This window comes from Thermobia domestica, chromosome 16 (genome assembly GCF_964235325.1).
Source record: "Thermobia domestica chromosome 16, izTheDome1.hap1.1, whole genome shotgun sequence".
In the NCBI taxonomy this organism is placed as follows: Eukaryota; Metazoa; Arthropoda; class Insecta; order Zygentoma; family Lepismatidae; genus Thermobia; species Thermobia domestica.
This window is the reverse complement of record NC_137469.1, coordinates 83903289-83920260: the sequence shown is the minus strand read 5'-3', so window position 1 is coordinate 83920260 and position 16972 is coordinate 83903289. Positions and strand designations below refer to the sequence as shown.

Genomic DNA, 16972 nt, shown 5'->3' with positions numbered 1-16972 from the left:
GCGTAAGTGGCTTTTCTCACGGTACTCCAGTTTCCTCCCACTTTCTCATTCCACCAATTATTCGATCATCATTCACTTGCCTTAATCATCGTCTCCCTTAACCTAACGTCCCATAAACGTGGGACGTTAAATTGAAGAATTTAATCTAGTTACCCGATTGTCCTTCATTATTTAGTAAGAAAATAGCGAAAATAGCGAAAAAATAATGAATTCCTGATAGTGTTTTAGTTTCTATTTATTAAGGATAGTATTTCTTGAAATCTTTTTTTCAGGAAATACTTTCTTTAAAAAATATAGAAATTAAAATACTATCAGAAGTTCATTATTTTTACATTTCTTTCAAATACTTTTTATTATATAAATATATTACTTAATTTTCAACAGCGATTATCATTACACACAATTGTGTAATTGTTTATCTTAATTTAAAAAGGGAGAAGAAGAAAAGAATTCCCTCAAATTACATAATAATTTTTAAATAATTACAACTTATTTTATGCGGATGACCATAATTCGACACGTGCAAATGCCATTCATTTATCACGTCTACTTGACATTTTTTCCTTGAGTGCGAAAGCAGTTTTCAAGGCTTCATGTGATTTTTTTTTTTTTTAATTTTTTTTTTGCGATAACTTCAGGAAATCAAACACTTGAGCTCTGACCATTGTGGACGTAGATTGTGCCGTAAGTAGATTCGTTTTATCAGTACTTATTGAATATTGTGTTTGTTAACGTGTTATAAATATTTTCTCTATTTCAAGGTAATGTGCAGTGTAAAACTGACTCTTGTAAGTAACCATTAAAGAAAGATATTTTGTTTTCTTCATTTTCTTCATCAAGTCCATCGTGACGCCATAATTGCTTAAATCTTGCCTTAAACTGTAGGAATATAAAGCCTTTGACACAACTGTGGTAATAATAATAATAATAATAATAATAATAATAATAATAATAATAATAATAATAATAATAATAATAATAATAATAATAATAATAATAATAGTAATAGTAAAGAAAGGCATCAGAGGTTGGGAAACTTTTCAAAGTGGAAGAAAATTATTTCCACTTTATTTTGTGTATATTTTTTTGTGCGATTAACATCCAAGCTTACAATGTCATAACCTATGATAACCTTATGTAAAAATAAAGTTTTGTTTTCAAAATTTAGTAACTTCCATTGATATGGCTATAAATTATTTTACTGATATGATACTACGTACTTTTATGAAACATGTTGAGATGTAAATTGTATACAACAGCATTTCCCAACCGGTGTGCCGCGAATGGACCGCTGGTATGCCGCGAGGAAATCAAAACAAAATTATTAATTCTATAGCAACCAAATTGCAAGACATAGGGGAAAAATGTATATTTTTGTATTTCACATTACTATGAATTTCTACCATGGAAAAATTACTGTAATTGTAATATATTATTCTACATCTATTACTGGGTAGCAGACAGTATTTCGGCTTGTGCACATTTCCACGGTTAGCTGCTATGTTACGCTTCAATTGAGAGTCATACTAACACCGAGAAATGGAAGCACTTGTACGGTACGAGTCAAGTGAACATTCGTAGAACACTCATTCGCACGTGAATGACAGAACAACACTTTGTTCAACAGCTGTGTTTTGACTTCGACGCATCGCAAGCTGTGTGATTGCAATAATATGCACCGGTTTTGGTTAAAACAGCAAAGTAAAAGTACATGACATTTGTTTGTTCGTTCGTTATTTAGTGACCTTCGTTCAAAAAGAAATCGTATTTTTGAAAATTAGAGTCCTATATTTCATTTCAATTGTTTTCTATTTTAAAGTTAGAATGAAAAATAAGCATAATGAATTAGCATAGGGGAAAACCAGTGATCGAGCTTTCATCTTTGTGAGATCAGTAATCACGGGAAATAATTACCATGGTATTTTATATTTGGAAATAATAATAATATCTATGAGTGTGCCACGAGAATTCAAGTTACACCCGTAGTGTGCCGCAAGTTGAAAAAGGTTGGGAAACGCTGGTACCGGTATACAAGCTCTGTTTTTAATATACGAGAACATAAAATTTCGTTTATTTTCTGAGCATTTGTATGAATGTACAGTATTTATACTTCTAAATTCATTGTTTGTTGAGGTTTAGCATCGGTTTTCAGCAGCGATGGTACATGAAACGTGGACTTACTGTTTAAGGTGAAATCCTAATAACTATAATGCTTTCAAATTTCAACGCTCTTCCACCGGGAGTCGAACCCGAGACCACGTGCACCAAAGGTTTGCAAGCTAGCTACTAGACCAGCGATGAGGCCCTATACTTAAAAATGAAATATTATTCTAATCTTCTATAATTTGATCATAGCAATCAATGAATAACATTGTGTTTGTGTTTTGCGTCTAATACAAGCGTATCTCGACAGATAGTTTTTGACATAAAGAGCGTACGGTGACATGTTCGCAAATTAAAAGGTCTAATAACCCAAAAATATTGGCGTTGAAATCCGATGTACTGACCACATGTGACCGAGCTTAGTGTACGCCGTCTTGCCAGTCAGCGCTTTGTAAGCTGTAATACCAGACGATATTAGCCTTACTATTATCGCGCTATGTGCATTAAATTTTGTGCGTATACTATAATTCACAATTTTTCGCATTTATTAAATTTTTTTGCTTCAGAAATGGTGGCCAATTTTTGCCCCTTCAAGTGTTTCTTTAAATTTGGGAATAGGTGGTAGTCTGATGGGGCCAGGTCAGGTGAATATGGTGGGTGGTGCAAATTTTCAAACCCTAAGCTAGCCAATTTTTGCATCGCAACATTGCTCTTGTGAGGAGATGCGTTGTTTTGAAGGTAGACAACTTTTCGGGACAACTTTCCACGGCTTTTTTGCTTCAGCTCTGAGTGAAGCCTTTCCAGTAATGATGCATAGTAAGCTCCGGTTATGGTGTTACCTTGTTCTAGATAATCAACAAAGATTATCCCATCCTTATCCCAAAAAACACTGGCAAGAACCTTTGAACTTGATTTTTGCACACGAAACTTTTTTGGCCTCGGTGAACCACTGTGACGCCACTCTTTTGATTGTTCCTTTGTCTCTGGATCATATAAATAGATCCATGTTTCATCCTCCATGACCAAACGTTCCACAAAATTAGTCCCTTCCTGCTCAAAACGGCTCAAAACCTCTTTGGAAGCAAGCACTCTTGCACGCTTTTGATCGGCTTGCAAACATTTCGGCACCCATTTGGCAGAAAGTTTGTTCATGTGCAAATGATCGCGAATAATGACACCAACGCGTTCACAGGATATACCTAGGTCCTCTGCTATACTTTTAGCAGAAATTCGTCTGTCTGTGAGACTCATTTCATGAACCTGTTCAATGATTTCTGGCACAATCACTATGGATGGTCTCCCAGGGCGGGGGTCATCTTCAGTGCCAAAATGGCCTGTCTTAAATTTCACAACCCAGTTCTTCACTGTGGCATAACAAGGTGCATGGACCCCCAATGTTTGTTGCATCTCACCATGGATCGTCTTTCCAGATTTCCCCTGGAGGAAGAGGAACTTCATCACCGCTCGACTCTCAACATCGTTGAACTTGTTGGGTGCCCTGCCATCTCAAGCACTCATAAAAAAAAAAAAAAAAAAAAAAAAAAACCTTTCCTCAGTACCAATGTTTTAATATTTCGTCACAAACATATAGACACATGTAGCTTTCAAATAAAAACAAACATTATAAATATCGGAAGGGGGAAGGGGGCAAAGCTAAGGACTTCCCAGCATCTCCTCGTACAGTGACTCCTGACAAGCTAGGCAAACTTTCTCCTCCAAATAAAATAAACTCATACAGATTAAGAAAAAATCGTGATTTTCTACATTCTTTGCCAGTACATGAAAGCCATTATTGTCGAAAAGAAACTAGGAAAAAGTACTTACGTATATATCTTTAGCTGAGGTGTATAAGAAACACAGGGAACAGACACAAATTCCTGTTAGTTATTAATTTTTTGTGAATACCTTCCATAATATGAATATTGCCATTAAAAGCCTCAAAAGGGACACATGCCATACTTGTGATGCATTTAAAATTAAGTTCACATATGCTTTGAGTGAAGATGAGGAAGAAATATTAAAGCAGCAGGAAAACATCATACAGAGGCAGAATTAGCTTATGAGACTAAAATCACAGATAAAATGGTAGCAAAAGAAGAGACAATGCTTGTTTTCGATCTTCAAAAGTGTCTTCTCATACCCTGCATACAAACATCAGCTGCGTTCTACAAAATACAACTCTGGGTGTCTGTAATCTAAAGAAAGAGAAAAAATCTCATGCTATGTGTGGTATGAAACCGTACGAAAAAGAGGGGCAAATAAGATTTCTTCTTGTGTATCAAAGGCTATTTGCGGGTTACCAAAGGACATTGATCACGTAGTGCTTTACAGTGACTCTTGCTATAGACAAAATAAAGTCACTCCATTTGTGGCAATGTGTGTATCACTTACGAACAAAAGAACTCACATAAACATTTTGGATCACAAGTTTCTCGTACCAAGACACAGCAGGATGGAGTGTGACTCTGACCATGGGAAGATCGAAAAACTTAAAAAAAGGATACCAATGCTCATCTCTCATCCTCATGACTGGGCACAATTAGTAAGAGTTGTTTTCAAGAAAAAATCCTTTTGAAGTAATTGAAATGACCCAAGACGATTTTCTTGATTTCTCCACACTGGCAAAAATTGAGCTGCGGATGAAGAAAGCAAACGATGAGGGAACAAAATTTGTACGGCAATCTGTGAAGTGACTCCGTTATTTTCATAACGAACCACTAAAGCTATATTATAAAATATCACTCAATGATAACAGATTCTGTGTTATGGACCTTTCTCGACGACGCATAAAGAATCTCACTTTGGAACCTCAAGTGTGCTACAGTGCATTATTGCCAATCTCAACAGAGAAAAAGAGAGATTTGTTATCTCTTTCGCCTTATATTCCACCAATATTTCATGACTTCTACACAGGTTTAGCTCTGCAACCAGTGTGCAAGATCCACTGCTTGATTCTGAAGATGATGAATAAATGCAATTGATGGGAGAAAGTTTGTAGTTAGCTACTTACAGTGTCATCATATTGTTTCTAATTTTAATATAAACGGAAGGACTTTCTTCGAAAATGTACCATTGGTCGGTGTGCATACAGGCACACTAAACAATATAAACATTTCTATGCAGAATCTTGACTAATATTTTTAGTACTTTGTAAGGGCTGCAAAGTTAGAAAGTATAATATTCATTAAATTAATAGTAAACTTATTAATAACTTCACTATTTTTATCATAATTTTTATATTGCAAACATTATATAAGATTACAAATTATATTCCAATAAAATAATAGTTGACAAACTTTTTTTTATCGTGTGTCGTAAAACTTCATCTTATTGCATCATCACCATCGTTTGTTAAATATTAAAAAGACAAAAAGGAATTGGAACACACGCGGTTGGGACGAGTAAGGAATAACAGTTGAAAACCTCGACGAGTATCCGAGATTTCCAAGTGTTACTGCTAACTTGTCCCAGCCGTGTGTGTTAAAATTTGTTTTTGTCTTTTTAATGTTTAGGAACCGATGGTAGTGATGCAATGAGATGAAGTCTTACAATATACGATAAAAAAATGTTGAACAGTATTGTCAACTATGTGTGCTCCAGTTCCTTTTTATTATTTTTAAATACATTACAAACTATGGGAACAATGTGCTTTGCTGAAAACGTTCTAACAATATTCTGGCTACTTTGTACATTTAGTAACAAATTATGTATCAATGTAAACCAGTGGCGTAGCAGCTGCCCCCGCAACCCCCGCATTGCGGGGGGCCCCGAAGTCTTGTGATGAATAAAGATTTAAAGAAGTAGAACTTCAATCTTACTTCTATCGGCTTTACAACTAGGGCCCCTTCTCTATACTTTGCAGGGGGCCCCGCAAAACTGTGCTACGCCACTGATGTAAACGTTTATGTAGTATAACGCGACAGCTCTGTAGTGTTCTATTAGAAATAATGTAATTTTAATTGAATATGATGATGACTTGTTCCTTTTTTACTATATCAATATGTAATTGAACTGAAGGGAATAAGTCACTTAATATTACATAATATCGTTAATAATGTTGGTAAGAGTAAAATTAAAATTCGTAACTTCAAAGTATTTACAACGAAATTTATTGTAAAAATTTCAGATTTTAACATTATTTCTTTAGGTGTTTTTACTATGCTCCAATTAGTTTTTTTGGCTCTCCTGAAAAATGAATAAAAATGACTTGTTCCCTTTTACCCTGAGTCCGTCCATTTTATATGTGCAATTGCATTGCACCCGTCAAGGAAACAGTTCGCAGAACCAAAGCAAAAAGCAAATTCGACAAGTGATTCAAAAGTTATAGGCCTATAATTTGTTCGTAACCTGCCTTGTAGAACGCAAACTGAAACAATCCAATGTAACGCGGTGATCGGAAGTGATTCGTATGGACACGAACTTTATTTGATTGTTTCGTTGGTACATTATAACGTCCGGATGAAGAAGTTTCATACTATGTACAAATCTCGCGCCATAATCTTTGATTGACCGGAATCAAAACACATCAAGTGGTTGCACAAGTCGTATGCAATTCTTTGGTATCTTCTCAACCATTAATGTCTTTGCCATCCGTCATGCAACTTGTAATGGGCAATTTGTCTGTGAATAGACCCCAGTGATCAAGCAATAGCAAGTTCAAACCATCAGGCTTCGCCATGGAAGAGAACACTTAACGCGTTGAAACGTGCATCCACTCATTTTCTCATGTAAACTTCCAAGCTGAATATCTCGATCAGTTCTCAACGTACAGGAGTTTTATTACCTGTTGTAATCAGCATGAATTGGTCCTTCAAATGACATGCTTATTTCTCTGCATGCGAGTGCTTTCTCCCGAACTTCCCTTGTCAGCTGGCTTCAGACCATCATATCCATTAAATAATACAATAAAATAATTAATATAAACAATGAAATGTGCAAATTGTACATTTAACCGAAAAGACCCAAGCCCTTTATAAGCATCCAAGTGTATGTCGTTCCACTTAGTGAGCAACTTTGTAACTTATAGGATGCCATATAGATTTGCTGTGATGATTACTAAATTAATCCCTACTAAATTAATTAATAATCATAAATTTAGTATGAGGGATTAATTCCTCTCTTTCCAAATACAGTTTCTCCCAGGCTCGTGGCAGTCAGCACCTTCATATTTGCAATCAGCGACAGTCGTAGCAATCCGCACCAATAATTGGCTGTTGCAGTCAGCAGCCGTGGCAATCAGCACCTATCCCTCTTTCCTACCCCTCCCCCCTTATGGCGATGACGCCACTATCGTGGGTCCTGCAAATAGGTCTACTCTTGTGTTCTTTAATTTGCTCCCCTTTCTATTCTCCTTGGCCCAGGGTATTTCACGCTCCAGATTATTTCATTCCATCTTGTCCTCCACTGACGTAGCAACGTTGCATTTTTCTTTATTATTGGATGCTATACCAGCGTCGAGCTTAAACGGTTGGTCCGATTACGAAAATTCCACCATTTTAGATTGACAACCCACACTTGGCAATCAAAATGCTCTCTTATCATTTTTTTCATATTTTCAATAGTTGGCCTATAGCAAGGGACTTTTGACTCTGCTTAAATATACATTAAGAAGATGTATTTAAATCATCGACTGGTTGTTGTACTCTATGACTTAAGAAGTAATGTAACAACAGTAGTTAATTGCACGCATATAGGAGTGAATGAACTGTAGGTCTAGTTATTTCCTAACACTTAACACACACACACACACCAAGTTGAAAAACTGAGCAGTTGAGTGTATCTTCATATCTTTCAGGTAGTTGACACAATGACAGGCTGAAAACTTCATACGCACCTGTTTGTAACAGCAGCAGGTTCAGAAAGAACAAGGAACGAAAGATGACTCAAAACACGGATTTTCTTTGTTCATGTTCTAAAAATAGCAGCATTATACACATAAAAGAACCGCAGTGTAAAACGTTTCTAATTGACATTTTTATTCAATATCTCTATGTTCCTAAATGTTCATAGTTGTTAAGTGCTTGTGTTAAAGAGAATGTGAACATGTATACACAGAGATACTCAACAGATAATTATGTAAGTATTTTAGAAAAAGTTCAGTTGTACTTGTAGATAGTTGGTGTTTCGGGATTTGGCTCTTGTTTAATACAACTTCGCGAGTTTATAGATCATCTCTCTTCAATCAGTTAAGTAGGCTGGCGAAAATTTTTCAGTCCCATGATTATACCATGTAGGCTAATGGAGATTATGAGAATAGAATGAATGAAATGATGGTAGGAAGAAAGTTGAGTGGAAACGGGAGAACTCCGAAAAATCCCACACACAGGACGTTTTGTCCACCACAAGGCCTGCTTGGTGCATCTGATTCGAACTGGGGATCTCACACACTAGAGATGAATACTCTACCACTGAGCCACCGCAACTTCCGTTCTTCTCTTACAACAGGCATGTCATACTCATGGCCCTTGCTTCATTTTTCTGCGGGCCTCGGCTCACTTCAAGAAATTAATCAAAATATACAGTGTATAGTGTACTTATTTACAAAATTGTTATGTCCAAAAGTGACCAACATTGAAAATGTTATGAAATCTTTTTCACAAACTATCTCTTTAAAACAAATCATAAGATCTTATGCTTAAACTAGCGACAATTTTGTGTTTTCTTGGAAGATTTAGGAAGCATATATTCTGGGCTTCCCTATCACAGAGAGGTGAGGTAGCTATCATGCTCCACGATTCCGAAAAGGTTCTGGAAATTAAGGGACGAAATTCGCTACTTTTTGAAAATTAAAGAACAAAATACCAGAGAAACAAAATCAAAGGTTACTATCGAATTCTTTGTGGTTTCAAGATCTTTCTTTTTTGGGTTGATATTACGAAATAATTATTAAATTTGAATTTGAAACTACAAGAAACAATATAATTACAGTATTAAGAACATAAATGATCAGGTGAAAACATTCGACTAGGAGAAACAGAAAGGAAGGTTTGACACACTTCCAACTTGTGCTAATACAAAACGAGTTCAAGGGAGCCTGTTTTGTAGAAAATGCTAGCGGAGAAGTTTCAGTATTCGAAGACTGAATTAGAGGAAAGGTGTCTGCAATATCAGATCTACCAAAGATGAGTTCTCCCTATTTCCTGGCCCCTTTTCAACCACGTTCAGGAAATGCCAGCACATTTAGAGATGGAATTAATAAACATTCAGTGCGACTCATTTCTAAAACAAAATTTCAGTGAAGTTAGTGTCCCTGAATTTTGCAAACGCTTGGCTATGCGATTCCCAAAAACAGCAAATTTTCATCGTAAGTGATTTCCATGTTGATAATATATATCAGTGTAAACAAATTTTCTCACTTACGAAAAGGAACAAGTCAGCGAGAATTAAGTTAACAAATATTCATATGACCTTTGTTCTGAAAATCGTTAGTGCAACCAGCATGACACCAGACATCCGAAAGCTAGTTGTAGGAAAAAAATGCCGGGAGTCGGGAAAGTAACAATGGGTAGCCAGCTACTACCTGGATTTCCTTATGTTACTTCCATTTTTTTTAAAGAACTTCAATATTAGATAAGATTTTATGATATTTACTAATTTTCTAATACATCATTAAGTATGAAAATGGCTTTTATTTTCTTTGTGCGAGCCCGCAATTCTGTACACTAATGGTACGCGCCTTTGGCGTGGGAGACCCGGGTTCGATTCCCGGCGGGAGCTCATGTTGTTCGGATTCCACGTTAATCAGTAGGTCCACGACTCATATAGCCTCGCTGCTGAACGGGACGTAAAACTCAAAATCAATCAATCAATCAATCTGTACACTAATGACTATCTGGCCCCTTGAAATGCTGAGTTTGACATGCTTGTCTTAGAACATACTGCATACATACGGTATATATATATATATAACGTTATATCGCAATATTCAAATAGAGTACGGTGGCTCAATAGTTCAGTTCTCATCTCCAGTGGAACAGGTCTCTGGTTCGATTCAGTTCTGGTCACAAAAAAGTGGGATAGCCGGAGTCTGAAAAAATTACCCTAGATCCTTACGGATTCCCTTTAGATCTTGCTCTCTTATCCTGCATTTTGGCCACAATCAGGAGTGGACATTAAATTGCATTATGAATATGATAATTTCGTTGTAGACAAAGAAAATAGCTACGATACAGAAAATTACAGTAATTTTAAGTCACAAAAGTGATACATTATTTATATTTTAAATCTGGAATGATTAAATAAATGATGAAAGTAAAGAAAATATCGTAACTACAAGTAGACTACAACGATTAACTTTCTGTTTCATGCGACTTGCTAAATATATCACTGCCACTTACAGTGTCCTTAAAAGATACCTTGGAGCACAGACTATTGAGTAATTTATGAAAACCCTATTAAAATCACCAGGGTAAAAGCAAGAATATTTGAAAACATTTGTTTTCTGACACAACTTTTGATTCATCCTATCCGTGCTTTGCATAGGAGGTTGATAAAGAACTATATTTCAGGAAACAAAGTAAAATCCACGTTTACTTCCAATGTCAGTATTTCAACCTAGCAGAAATAAACCTAAACCTGAATAACTTTTGTTGCGCATAAGACTTTTGTAATTTTTTTCTGCAAAGTACTTCATCAAGTAACTCTGTAAACTAGTATTCAAAATAAATATACAAACAAGATGAGAAGAATCTTTCAAATTATGATTCTTTATAAAATATATAATGAAGTGTTTGTTACTTCTACCTCTGGTGCATAGATCCCTGGACTTCTTGGTGAACAAATACCATGAGCGTGGGTGTTCTCGAAGTTTTCTCGTTTCCTCCCACTTTCCTCATTCTAGCGTTATCTTCCATTTCATTATCACCTTTTTCTTTAACCTCGGTGCATATATGTGGGACGTTAAACTAAACAAAATAAGTTATTTTTAAATTAGACCAAAAATTGTTCAAAACTAAATTTCATGACAATTCGAACTTTTGTCAGGAAGAGAAATTGGAATATTTAAAATGCAAGAATAATGCTAATATTTCAAGATGTTAAAATATTCCTACGCATTTTAAATTAATAGTATCCGACGACTGAAAGGGGGTACGATTATTATAACAACAGCATTCCTTATTGGAAGTTCAGCAGCTTTTATTTATGTATATTTAGTCACTTCGCACTTAATAACAATCCCACTTGCAGCGATGAAAACAAATAAATTTTGGTACGTTTGCTTTTTGCTCCTTTGCTTTTCTGAGTTAGACTAATCTATATCATAAAATTGAAAGTGACTATGTATGTGACTCTTAATCTCTTGAACCGCCCGACGAATCTCGATCAAATTTTTGACGTAGATGCGGTTCTGGTCTGGGAGTGTTTTTAGCTATTCATTTTTACGGTAGGGCTTAGGGGGTGGGAAATTATTAAAAAAAAAATAAATAGAACTTAATAACTCTTGAACCAAACGACCGATCTCGATCTCGATCAAACTTTCAACATAGATAAGGCTCGGACCTGGCATGTCTTTTATCATTTCACTTTGACGGAGCAACATAAGGGGATATATATATAAGTGACTATGTTCGTGACTTAATAACTCTTGAACCACCCGATTGATCTCAATCAAATTTTCAACATAGATGAAGTTTGAACCTGGGAAGTTTCTTATCATTTCAATCATGGATCTTAGGGGAGGGGAAATATATGAAAATGAATAAAACTTAATAACTCTTGAACCACCTGACCGATCTCGATCAATCTTTCAACATAGATAAGGTTCGGGCCTGGGATGTGTTCGTCATTTCACTTTGATGATGCAACGTAGGGGACGGGGAGGGGGAGGTATATGTAAAAAAATAAAAATGAAAGTGACTGTCTTTGTGACTTCATCACTCTTGAACCACCCAAACGATCTCGATCAAATTTTCAACATAGATAAGGGATGGTATTTATCTATTCACTTTTACGATATAACTTACGTGAGGGGGAAGGAATTAAAAATAAATAAAACGTAATAACTCTTGAACCAAACGATCATCTTGATCAAATTTTTAACGTAGACGAGGTTCGGGCCTGAGATGCATTTTAACATTTCACTTTAAAGGTAGAATTTTGGGGAGAGGGATAGAAGGAACAGATATGTAAAAATAAATGAAACTTAATAACTCTTGAACCATTGAACCGATCTCGATCAAATTTACCACCTAGATGAAGTTTAAACCCGAGGTGGTTTTTGTCATATCACTTTGATGGTGTAACTTAACGTGGGGGAGGAGAGAGACATTTAAAAATGATCGAAAATGACCGATATTAGTGTCGAATCCATGTTTTCGGGGTCGCTAAGATGAACAGTGACACATCTGTTGTCATTTAAATCCAAATTCAGCTCCACAACTTGGGGAGGAAGAGGGGAGAGAGAGATATATATATAGGCTATATAAAAATGATCGAAATCAGTGTCGAATTCATAGTTTTCGGGGTCGCTGAGATGAACAACGACACTTCCGATGACGTGCCTTGCAACATGGGAAGGGGAGGAGATATATAAAAATTATCGAAAATGACCGATATCAACGAGCGCTTTAGTAATAGTATAAGATGACTGACTAACGGAACATATTTCTACTTTTTTCTTAATTTAACCCAGCGCAGCGGGTAATTGACGCTAGTATTAAACTAAAATCCATAATTGCATTTATGCAACTACCTTTATTTGTTTAATTGTTTCAGACTGATGTATCTACATTATATTTTCTTTATATTTCACAATTTAATACAATGCATAGCCCTGTATGAATAATAAAAAAAAAATTCAAATCCTGGTATCATCCCAATTTAACACTTGAACATTCTTTTTCTGCCATGAGATTATAGTATTAGACACGATAGTGCAGTATTGTAATAACAATATCATAACATAGATTTTTATCTATTGGAATAAACTTTTGAAAATAATTTCAAAAAACGCGAAGTGCACACTTCACTCCAGTCTTTCTGCATAAATTATCAAGAAGATAAAAGCGCTCAGTAGTAATATAGTAGTCGAATGGTAAATTGTGTGTGTAAAATACAAAAATGATAAAACCCAAGGACAGTGGGTGAAATTCCCCCAACGACTAACGAAAGTTTCTTTGGGGGGACGGGAGTATGGTAAAGGAACAGGACATTAACAGTTGATTGAATGTCAGGGGGAAAAACTATTTTATAATGACGTCAAGAAATAACTGCTTCATGACAAAAGAATCGTCTATAGCAGGAATTAATAAACTTTACTTTCTATGTTCCATTGCTCTAAGTTGTAACAAGCGAGCGATAGGAAGGTGCTGTAGATAGACTAGTCAACTGGCAAATGGAAAAACACACTTAATCACAAAGGGTGTCTGAAATCATAAAATCTTTTGTTGTTTATGACAACTTTCTATTGTTAAACTTTGTAGCTATATTTGCTTTATGAAGTTAATTTAAAAAAAAAAAAAATAGTTTATTTATCTAAAAATGTATTATATGAAACATGTAAGTAGAAAATGTATTTAAATAAAATCATATTGTTCTGTGAAAAGTAATAATGGAAAAAATAAGCTTTTAAACGACTGAGACATATTTTAGTTTAATTTGTAGTTCAATTTTAATCTTATACATATACATATACATATACATATACATATACATATACATATACATATACATATACATATACATGTACATATACATATACATATACATATACATATACATATACATATACATATACATATACATATACATATACATATACATATAGTTTGCTTCTGCGAGAAGTTCTAAACTCTCATCAACAAACCAAGCATTGTCTACTTCTAAATCGTTAAATCCAACCTTCGAAAACTTAGTATTAAACGAATCGAGTTACGGGCTTCAGAGATTCAGTGCAAGTAAATTGTTGTTTAATGTGAAACCCAATCTACTGCTCGGGTTTGTGTATCCACGACAAATATTCTTACCCAGGATGAAACGTGGGCATATACGTGCAGAAAGTTTAGGCGTTAATCAGTGACCAGTTAAGATGTTCACATGAACCTATTATTTGATATAGATTGTAAATAATGTGTATTCTGACAGAGAATGAAACCCTTGATTTCCATGCCATAGGCGATGAAACTGATCATTCAACTAACTAACTATTGAAGTTTCTTGTCAAGAAATTGTCTCACTATTAAATAGCCTTTTTCAGTTCTGTCAGGAACGTTATTAGTAAGCAGTGGCGTATTTACGATTTTGTTTCGGGGGGCTTTGCTAACTTTCGGGGGGGGGGCTTTGCCTGAAAATGTGAAAATTCTGCAAGATATTTCATATACTTTACTATAGTAAGTAAGATTTCTGGGAGGGACTTAAGCCACGAAGCCCCCCCCCATAAATAAGACACTGTTAGTAAGCAAATTATAATAAAAGACAAATCAGAGGAAGTCTCTATCAGAGTTCTTGAGTCTTAATTTACATGTACTCAATCTCTGAAGCCCGTAACTCGATTCGTTTAATACTGGTTTTCGATGCTTGGATTAGAAGACAATGGTTGTTTTGTTGATGAGAGTTTAGAATTTCTTGCAGAAGTGAGGTTATGTAAAACGTGGTCCTACGTACTAACATGGGATCCAAACTACATGAGCTCCCACCAGAAATCGAACTCGTGACTCTCACGAAAAGGGCGCTCATAACAACCATTTAACCACGAATGAGTTCATATTTTATCACACAAATAAGTGATTGATTGATTTTGAGTTTTACGTCCCGTTCAGCAGCGAGGCTATATGAGACGTGGACCTACTGATTAACGTGGAATCCGAACCACATGAGCTCCCGCCGGGAATCGAACCCGGGTCTCCCACGCCATAGGCGCGTACGCTAACCGCTTAGCCACGGAGGAGCTCACAAATAAGTGAAAAAATCAATACATTTATAGAGAATGTCGGAGATGATGTGACAAATATTATGACCAATTCTGTGATAAATTAAGCAATGGTTTATACTAAAATAAACTGCAATTGAGTCCAAGGTATTGGAAGTTACCAAAAGCAAATCTTCCTTATGTGCTGAAACACAAGTTTTTTAGGATAGGTATGTGATTTTTCACCTTGAAATATACATCTTGAATTCGATTCTCGGCAGAATCTGAAATATGTTAAGAACTTTAAGCCCTGATGAACTCACTTAAGTTTAACGTCTCATCGCTATAATATTAAAACTTATTAAAGTTGTGATACATCCAGGAAGTGACTCAGTGAATCACCACCTCTTTCCCAATATGTTTATAATATAAACCAACATGACTAATTATATTATTAATAAATGTCAGTGTGAGGTCAAAACCAATTTTTCTTATTTGTCCTGTAGTATTTGTATCTCACACTAGAATTTAAAGAATGTCTTCAAAGTGAAAACCACGGAAATCCAAAAAGCCGAGGGGTAATTTTGTGGGGAGGTTGCAAACCTGGTTTCGCCGCCATTGTCGATATGATTTCTCTATGTGGAATTCTAGAGCCGTTGCTGTCAACTACATTGGTATTAGAAACACTTGTTTGGTTGGTGTTTTGTCCAAAATTTTAAGATTTCAACACTTCTTGATTGTGTGTAATATAATCTTTTATGAATGGAAGATGTACTGATGGTGATCAGAAAAATGGAAACACCTGAACGAAATTGCAACTTACCAGATTAATATGGTGTCGGGCCACCTTTCGTCTTCAGAACAGCCTTGATGCGACGTGGGATGGAGGCATAGAGGTCGTGAATGGTAGCAAGTGGAATTTTACACCATTCCTCGTGCAGGGCATCGGCCAGTTCTGTGAGAGAGGATGGAGGTTAAAATCGTCGCCGGAGTCGTGTTTCCAAGACGGACCACAGATGTTTAATTATGTTGAGATCTGGGGATTGGGCGGGCCAGGGGAGGTGTTGAACTTCATCCCGATCTTCCTCAAACCACGCTGCAACAACGCCAGATGTGTGAATGGGTGCATTATCATCCTGGAAGATGGCATCATTGTCCGGGAACAACATCAGGACCATAGGATGCAAGTGGTCTCCTAAAATTGCTACATAATCGTTGGCAGTGATTCGTCCGCTAAGTGTAACCACAGGACCCAATGAAAACCATGATATTGCGGCCCACAGCATCACCGAGCCACCGCCATGTTTCACAGTTGGGCGGAGACACTGCAGATCATAAGCTTCTTTGGGCGTTCTCTACACATAAACACGGCCCGTGGTTGGGAATAGGGTGAAGGATGACTCATCCGACCATATCACACGTTTCCAGTCCTCAACGGTCAAAGTTGCATGGTCGCGGCACCATTTGCGGCGTGCGAAAGCGTTATGGTCCCTGATGAGTAGTTTGGCCCATGCAACACGACCCCGGAAGTTCATGTCATGTAATTCGCGGCGGATTGTGATTGTCGAAACAGGGTGGGGGAAGTGCTGATTGAGTTCCTCCGTCACTTGCTCCGCAGTGGCACGACGGTTCTGCGTGACAATGCGCTTTAATACCCGGCGTGACCTGTCACTCATGATTTCTTCCGCCCACTGTTTCGCTTCACCGATGTGTTTTTCCCGTGTGTTGTGTAGGCCGTCATCACCTTCGACACTGTCCCACACGACACACCTAACACGGTAGCCACTGCCGTCACACTCACTCCACATAACCGCGCACCAACAATTTGCCCTCTTTGAAAATCTGAGAGGTCTCTCATTTTACACTACCTCCGTCTGCTGCAGCCACTGGACACTGCTGTTCCACTGCGCGTGACGTAGTATGGAGACCGACCTAACACACCACCACCAGCGGTCCGGCGCTGCGGGCGCCACGACACCACTGCCAACCCATACATCTGACGTGTTGCCAACTACAGGTGTTTCC

The 16972-nt window shown here is 36.6% G+C and overlaps 1 protein-coding gene across 3 annotated transcripts in view; it reads left to right on the top strand.

Annotated features, from left to right (window-relative positions):
• Positions 1 to 548: 548 nt before the first annotated feature.
• The window catches only part of LOC145673208 (arylsulfatase I-like), a 58364-nt gene continuing 41940 nt past the window's right edge, over positions 549 to 16972 (top strand). Inside the window, exon 1 of one of the 3 annotated variants that reach the window (XM_081742688.1) lies at positions 549 to 684. Coding sequence is in view for 1 of the 3 variants with exons in the window: in XM_081742687.1 (XP_081598813.1) it covers positions 765 to 788 (24 nt within the window). In the remaining 2 variants the exon portion in view is untranslated. Of the gene's footprint in view, positions 685 to 709; positions 789 to 16972 lie in introns of those variants that run through there. The other 2 variants (XM_081742687.1, XM_081742689.1) reach the window with 2 other exon arrangements.